This window comes from Anarrhichthys ocellatus, unplaced genomic scaffold, assembly GCF_004355925.1.
Source record: "Anarrhichthys ocellatus isolate YVR2014 unplaced genomic scaffold, GSC_Weel_1.0 scaffold503, whole genome shotgun sequence".
Classification (NCBI taxonomy): Eukaryota; Metazoa; Chordata; class Actinopteri; order Perciformes; family Anarhichadidae; genus Anarrhichthys; species Anarrhichthys ocellatus.
In genome coordinates, this window is record NW_022280477.1 from 1 (window position 1) to 8,070 (window position 8,070).

An 8,070-nucleotide genomic window follows, 5' to 3' on the forward strand; every position below is an offset into this window, starting at 1 on the left:
GCGTGCATCACTCACTCACTCAATCAGTCCAGTGAGTGTGCGTGCATGACTCACTCAATCAGTCCAGTGAGTGATGCACTCACTGGACTGAGTGAGTGAGTGAGTGAGTGAGTGACTGTGCCTTAAATGTGTTCCTTTTCTACCCTTGCAGAGTAAGCCGGATCCCTCGGAGCTTGGGAGCCCAAAGACAACTGATGACATAGTGCAGGAAAAAGGAGAGGAGGGCCGAGTAGCACGACGGAGACACAAGACGGAGAGCGTGAAGCAGCAGTGGAGCCAGGAGAAAGCCATGGCTGTGGAGCTGGAGCAGGCCCAGAGGTGGGGTTAACGCCACTGCATTGAACTACTATCAATGTGTGCTAAAACTCCAAAGACCACCAAAATATCACCTCTTCTCTCAGTCAAAAGACTTGCAAAAATGATTTCTAAATGTAATATTTTCTATTTTTGAAAGATAATAGAGGTCTTTCCTTCTTTTGACCTCCAAGTTTGAGTGGGCGGGGCAGTGTACATGTTTAACTGACAGTCACACTACGTCTCCAGGACACATTTAGCAATTAGCTGGTGAACATGGCGGAGCATTCAGCAGCTAAAGAGACGGATATTTATAGATGGTGGAGGAGACCAAAAACAGAGCTAAAGGAGAGGAAATATTGAGATCACACTCATCACTTGGACACAATTTTATGATTCAAAAAAGAGCTAATTGATATATATGTTTTGTTCTATACATAAAGTTTAGAAGATGTGTTGCTTTATTGTACGTCTTTTAAACATCTGGCAAGGGACAACAGACAGAAGTTAGCCAATGCAGGATAACTCATACAGTTGTAGCAGAATACATTATGTGAACACTTGCACATTCCCTGCACGATGTTATGTAAAGCACTACTACTACAGCACCATGGGTAAGCAGACAGTTTCAGCATGAATTTCCTCTAGAGCAGCATCCTAAAATTGATTTGTGAAAGCCAAAAATCTCAGCAGCTGTCGTTGTAAACGATCAACAAGCCTTTAAACCGAGTAGAGCTCCACTCCCTGATGCAGTATCTGTGTTTGTGGCTGTGTAGGAGGCAGGTGTCTCAGCTGGAGGAGGGAGACGTGGGCACTCTGCACCCTGTCTACCAGCTCACCTGCCAGCCGTGGATCACTTTCATGGCTGAACTTGGTAAGTGTTATCTCTTATTTTCTGCCAGAGTGGGTAGAAAATAATTTGACAAAGAACAGCATCTTGTGACAATGAGAGGTTTTCTATTCAGTGAGCTGAAGTGTCTCTCTCTCTCTCTCTGTTTCTCTCTTGGCTGCTGGATAACAGGCTGCCCCTCCATTCAGCAGTGCACGGCTGAAATGGCTTCGCACTTCCTGCTGCCGTCCATCTTGGCAGAGATTGTCAGTTTGGTCAGTTCTCTGGCCAGCGACACGACAGTGAAGGCCTTTGAAAAGACAAGGTGAGGCGTTTGCGCTGGGTATGAAGTTAGTGTGGTGGAGGACTTGCAAAGCTATTGCTAATAATATTTCTCTTTGCAATTTACACTTGAAATGATGAAGGCACTTGCAAATGACAATGTAGTGCAAAATGAACCAAAAGACTGACAATGAGGAAGATCTTGGGTGGATTATGATGAGAATATACAGTACAGTATATGAAACCACGTCTAAATCAAACCCTCTCAACTAAATATAAATGTGGTTTTATTTGAAATCAAACACTATAACTAAGCTTGTGTACGAGAGACTAGATGCTCATCTATAGAGGAAACGTTAAAGTGTTTCTTTGGAATGATGGGAAAAACAAACACTGAATGGAAATACTAATGACTCTTCTAGACCATAAATAATTCATAATCAGTCACTGATTAGTTGAGGTTACTCTAAAAGAAATTGCTCCCATATTTAAACTGTCGACTGGACTAAAAACAAGTAAAACATGAAGCAAAATAAAATCATAGCTGTCCTATAGAAAAGGAAATGAGGGCGAACTTGTGTTGTGTCCTGCCGTGCTCGGTCGGTCTTCATAGTCACACTTCAACTAAACGTCCAACTGCTTTCACTGCTTACTTGTCAAATGGCATTACATCTGCTTTGGTGTCATCTTGGAATACAGCCGTCGTCATGTTGTTTTTTCCGCAACCAATGAACAGAAGTGACCATGTTTGGATGTGGAGGAGTGACGTAGAGACATCGTATACGGCTCTGGTAGAGGCAGCAACCTGTCAATCACCGTGTAGCCCCGCCCTAAAGCATCCCCTGCTTTATGGTCTGTGTGACTCTAAATGGACCATAATGTACTAAATGAACATCATGCTGTATTGAAGAAGACTTGAAACTAGAGATTGAGACCATAAACTCATGTTTACAGTTTACTGAGGTAATAAATCAAGAGAGAAGTAGTCATTTTCTCATAGACTTCTATACAACCAGAGGAGTCGCCCCCTGGTGGACACTAGAGAGAATGCACGTTTAAGGCACTTTCTCATTGGCTTCACTCTGCAGAACTGAAGGTTGCTGGCTGGTTTGAATGCAAACAATTCAGTCTACAGGGCTTAAACTGAAAACTAACATTTGAAAGACTTTCAGCCATTTCAAGATCTTTTCTTTTTTCAGAATTCTTTTTGTTTTGTTACTGTGGAGCCTAAATGCATAAAACGCCTTCTGGAAATATTTGTCTTCTCATAAATAAGCTGAGTGTATTGTCATGTCTGTAGAAGATGTCAGACTTTAAGTGCATTTCAAGACTTTAAGGTTCCTGTCTGTATTTTTTACATTACAAGAAAAAGGGGAAACTTCCAGCAGTCCTATAGCTTCACGGGTGATTCATCTCAAATACACACATGGGAGTAGATTTTATTTCTGTTTGCATCAGTCCCACAGACCGGATGATAACTTGTTTACTGTGACATTCTTCTTTTGGCATCATTATCTAACTCATTGAACAAGACAATATGAGTTCAATATGACTCCATTTCCCTGCCAGAAAGACGAAGGCAACAAAAAGTTTGGATTGCATGAAGATTTGTCGATGAGCACACAGATGGTGCAGGGGCTGAGATGCAAAGGGTTTTATGCCCGGTTGTTGTAAGTAGTTCCTCCACCTTGTTCTTGCATCCAACCTACACAAGTGCTTGCCTGGTCGGAAGCCAGTGAGGGATCACGTCCTTATAGCTGCACTAGTGTCTCCTACTGGTTGTTTGCGGTAGGGACAGTCCTCCACAGTGCACAACAGAGGGAAGAATACATTCCACATCAGGAGACAACTGAGCGTAGTCACCCGACGTCTCTTCATTCTTACACAGATGTGTCATTTACATTTCAATAATGTCTGTCTCTGTTTCTTTTAGCTGCTCCGCATCTGGAGACATATTTGTTCCGTTCGCTCTCGCCCACAACCTCGGCCAGCCTCCAGATGCCACGAGGAGCTTCATTCTCGTAGGCCGCAACTTTCATCAGTGGCACTGCAGCACAGAGCAAGGTGAGTGAATTTTCAAACAGGTTTTCATGAAACCTCGCGTGCTAAGCCGAACCAACCAAATGGAGTAGTGGTCGACCATGCAGGTCCTGGAAATCGAAATGGCCATTAGAACTGTAACGATAGCATTGGTTATCTCAGCACAGAAACAGTTGGACGATGTAATGGTAGCAGAAGTAGCACGGACTCCCCGGAGTCTCTTGAGGCGTGTTTGTGACCGCTCTCTGCTCCAAACCACAATCTTCTTCTGGGTTTTTGGCAGGCTACTCCTCTCAGGTTTAAAGGGATAGTGTGGAGTTTTTGAAGTGGTGTTGTGTGAGGTGTTTATCCATAGTCGGTGTATTGCGTACAATGAATGGCAGTCGCCACTCCCCCAATTTGAAGAAACAGGCAGGAGAACCAGCATGGGACCAAAGCAATGTACTGCTGTGGACAGGGGCAGCAGCAAAGCCTATTTTAGACACCATTAAAAACAAAATCAATACCAGTCTATATTTAAAACATTTTCACCGCTTTACCTTGCTGCCAGACGACTCTTTCCGACGGGGAACCGAAGCCGTTATCTGTGCGCTTTTCAAAGTCGCAGGACTCCGTTGACAAAAGCAGTAATTCTACCTCGCAGAGCAGATTAGTTTCTGGTGCACCGCCGCCTCAATCAGTGGTTAGTTTGTTTGTCTTATTGTGACTTTCTCGTTTTAAACAGTCAGTTCAGATTCCCCAAAGTCGCACTGTAACACTGTGAGATGAACCAATGGAGGCAGCAGTAGAACAGAAACCCATCTGTTCTGTGAGGTCAAATGAATGTTTCTGTAAATGGAACTGATGATGGATCTAATGGCTTCAGACTTCATTCAATGGAATTACTCTAATAGTAATGAAAAGAAAGGACAACAATCTGCAGTACCTTTAGGCATTTAGGCGATAGTAGTTTAAAATTGATAAAGGTGACAGCGTGTGGCGGTGACCATCCAGAGAAGCTGGTTTTGATGAATGTTTATAAAGGCATATATCAGTGTCTGAAGACTTGAATAAACTACCCGCAGCACGTCGCTAACACCTGTTCTAACCACATCTGTAGCGCAGAGGAAGAGGTCTGAGCGTGACTGTTCCATGTTCAAGCTTTCCTCATGCTCTTCTCGCTGCTGCTCTTTGTTTCTCTGTCTCCATGTCCATGCCAGAAGCTGTCTAACGCCTCTGTTATTTTTGCAAGTGTCTGCTTCCACCCCTTTGTGTTTCGCTGTGTGTTTCACTGTCCATGCCGCCTTCTGTTTGTGCCATCTCTGTTTGCCTACAGAAGACAGTTCAGAGGAGGAAAACACCCCAGGGCTAAATAGGTTCACACGTAAGTTCAGCTTGACGCATTGACACTGATGGGATGTTTGAAATTGCTGTTCTTTTGATAGAAATGTGGTGTTTAATATATAGTTTGGGATTTTCTTTGTTAAATACATGTATTTAACAAACAACGCGGTGTGAAAGTTGACAAAAGGGCAAGTAGCTAAAGTAAGTCAAAGGCACTTGAATTTGCTTTACATCTTTAGATACGGCCTGTTGTTCTTGAGTCAAGAGAATAAAGGGAGGAGATTATCTTCACTTACCCCGATTAAAGGCCGGCACGCTCGCCACATAAAATGACAAACTTATTTCAATAAAATTTATTTTGTAAAGCCCAAAATCACAAGTTTGCCTCAGAGGGCTTAACGATGTGGACGACATACGACATCATCTGTGCTTTGACCCTCACATTGGTACAGCAACAACTCCCCCAATAAAAGGCTTTAACAGCGAGAAGAAGGGAAGAAACCTCAGGGAGAGCAACATAACAGAGCTACAACACATTCAGTCCATATGATACAGATGATTCATATAATGATGGAAGAACCAGCAGCACTGGATATAGTAGAATAATAATGATAATAAAAGCAGTCATAGAAATAGCATTACTTATTATATCAACTGTTGCCAATTTAAATTCATTTCGCAAGGAATTTGATGGCAGGCCAAAAATAATCTTTTGGCTGTTGGTGGACATCCAAAGTTACACTAAAAAAACAAGTCAGTAAGCTGCCTATTAGTTTCTTTAAAACACAACGAAAAGTAAAGGAGAATACCTGAAAGAGATTGTATTTGACATTGTAGTGCAGTCTTAGCGCTGTTCCAATACAGTGATAAATAGCCCCAAAAGTGTGAATAGCTCAGTAGAAAACCAGATGCACGAGTCGGAGACAAGCTGGGTCAGGCAGGCAGAACTAAACGCTGGAAAGTCGAGGCCCGTCTGGCAGGGAATGAGTGGAAATGGGCTGGTATGTATACTGCAGGGGTGGCTGGATCTGAAATGACAGGAGAGTCCATCTGTGGCAGGAAACAAACAGAGCAGACAGGAACACAAACACTGCCTCTGCTTTAAAGACTTGAGAGTTGAATAAATCTTCTAAAAGTTCAAATAGTATCTGACCCATCTCTGGTGATGACATTATCTCATTGTTTCCTTTCTAGTACAATACAATATCCCCAACATATTTACAGACTGGAACCTTAAGAAAATTCCAGAATAAACACTGAGCTGTTTGTTCCAATACGTCAGGCCTTCACTCGTTTGTCAGCCAACCCTTGGAGTCCTCTCAGAGAACTCTGGGTAGTACAGTGCATTTGGCTTCTGGGCTGATAAAGACCCGCTTAGCAGTTCCGCAGTAAATGTGCAAACGAAAACGAATTACGTGTAAAAAAGTTGATCTCAAAGTGATGGTGCGGTTAAGAACAGATGAAAGAATGTCCTGGCATGGAATCTGTGTAAAAGACACGCACGCTGTTGTGCTCTGATTCCTCCTGCTTTCACTCATTCGCTCTCTCTCTCTCCTCTGCCCAGCTCACAAGGGCTTCCAGCGCTTCGAGGCTCTGGAGCAGAGCGACGTGTTCAGTCCAAGCCAGGCTGGGGAAGGACTGGCTCCCCGCCAGAGGTTCCTCTTCATCAGCATCCTGGACAAAAAGGTGACTTGGCACATGTGAAAGTCCCTCAGGCCAAGAGAACATGACAGAGTTGTTACAAATACAAAAGGTCCCAATAGTTTCAGCTGTAAATGCATCTGTGACCACGACATTACAGTTGTACTAAATGTCCGTCTCTGCTCCTCTTGTCTATTTAACGGCTGCTTCATCAAAACAAAAGAAGTCCCACTCATATCCAGTAGTATGTCAGCATGCACATCATTATCTGTCCAGGTTTTGACACATCCGTCTATGAGATTTCCTCCTTTGAACCCAATTGGAGACCACCATAATGAAAGGCACCAGGTGGAAGAGACCCTCTGACCGCTTGTCTTACCTGAGCTTTGAAGATGCAATGTGTAAGATCTGACCACAACTTTTAAACAGAAAAACAGAAAGTTTAAACATTAAAAAATGGACCTTTATCAACACAATGTGAGGAGGATACAGTGTTGACATTGGTGATAGTGAGTCGCTGTAGCCTCCCAGCCCCGGGTGGGATGAAACGAAAATACTAGTTGTTTTCTCGTTTATATAGTGGACAGTATCTCCGCCTGTCACGCGGAAGACCGGGGTTCGATTCCCCGATGGGGAGCTACGTGTTAGATCCAGGGGTTCTCTGGCCCAATACGGGGCAACCTACTGACTCAGCTCTCTATTAAAAGATTGTCGAGCTGGTGTTCTGTCGAGGAAACTCGCCTGGCTTCTGCTAACTACCGTTACTCCTGACGTCTACCCTGCTTCCACTGGTAACGTGCACTCGGCCGAGGGGCCACCCTGGCCGGGCGCTTCTACCTCGTCGCGTCAGTTATGGCAGCTTTCCTCTTTTGGATCCGGGCTCTTGGTAAATTGCCAGGTTAGGTTTTAACGGCTAGGATTATAACTAAAACCGTAAGGGACTGTTAAGTGGACCGGTCACGAGGATAACCATTAAGAACTCTTGTTGTTAACATACAATAGCTTTACCCTTTTACTGCCATGAGGAACTTCTACTACCTCAGCAAATGAATGCTCTTGAGAACTTTACTTTAAATGCAGATTATATATTTATTGCAGGATATATTAGCATGGGCACAGCTACAGCTCTCATAAAATAATACGATACTTGATTCAATCAGGTTACAATTTCTTCACAGGTTATACTCATTAATTTTCGATGCCGAGGCGGCTCGGTGGAGCTGGATTCACGATGTAATAAAAAGTCCTTTTGAGGTTTTCAGGAGCTGAAGGTCCAGCCGAACCTTCGGCTCCTCCTGCGAGGCCAACGAAGTACGTTCAGCTCTCTCTCAGACTCAGTACAAAGTCTTTAGGGCGGCTGCGTCCATCTGTTGTCCGGTTGTTAATGTCAAACAGGGGGGAGAGGAAAATCTCCGTCTTTCAATCTTTGTCCTGGAACGGCTGTCTTCTTTCCGTGAACAGAGACGAAGTCGTCCGATGCGGTTGTTGAGCGAGGTCCAGTGTTTTCCGTGGAGCACACCGTGGAGCACTTGGGTGGTTCCCGCGTTGAATCCTGTCTTGCTATCTGCAAGTCTTCCTTTTTATAATCTTGGAGCTCTCTCTCCTCCCTCTTCCCCAACACTCCCTCCCTCGGCATGTGATTTACATGACATCATTGATTA

General features: G+C 43.9%; 1 protein-coding gene across 4 annotated transcripts in view; it reads left to right on the plus strand.

Moving 5' to 3' along the window:
• The first annotated feature begins 36 nt into the window (after positions 1-36).
• LOC116401525 (KICSTOR complex protein SZT2-like) overlaps positions 37-8,070 on the plus strand; it is a 31,756-nt gene continuing 23,722 nt past the window's right edge. For 2 of the 4 annotated variants that reach the window (XM_031879972.1, XM_031879975.1), the window contains exons 1-6: positions 37-318; positions 1,071-1,168; positions 1,316-1,448; positions 3,339-3,469; positions 4,761-4,808; positions 6,333-6,454. In XM_031879972.1, coding sequence (XP_031735832.1) covers positions 290-318; positions 1,071-1,168; positions 1,316-1,448; positions 3,339-3,469; positions 4,761-4,808; positions 6,333-6,454 — 561 coding nt within the window. In that variant the 5' untranslated portion in view covers positions 37-289. The remainder of the gene's footprint in view (positions 319-1,070; positions 1,169-1,315; positions 1,449-3,338; positions 3,470-4,760; positions 4,809-6,332; positions 6,455-8,070) is intronic. The other 2 variants (XM_031879973.1, XM_031879974.1) reach the window with 2 other exon arrangements.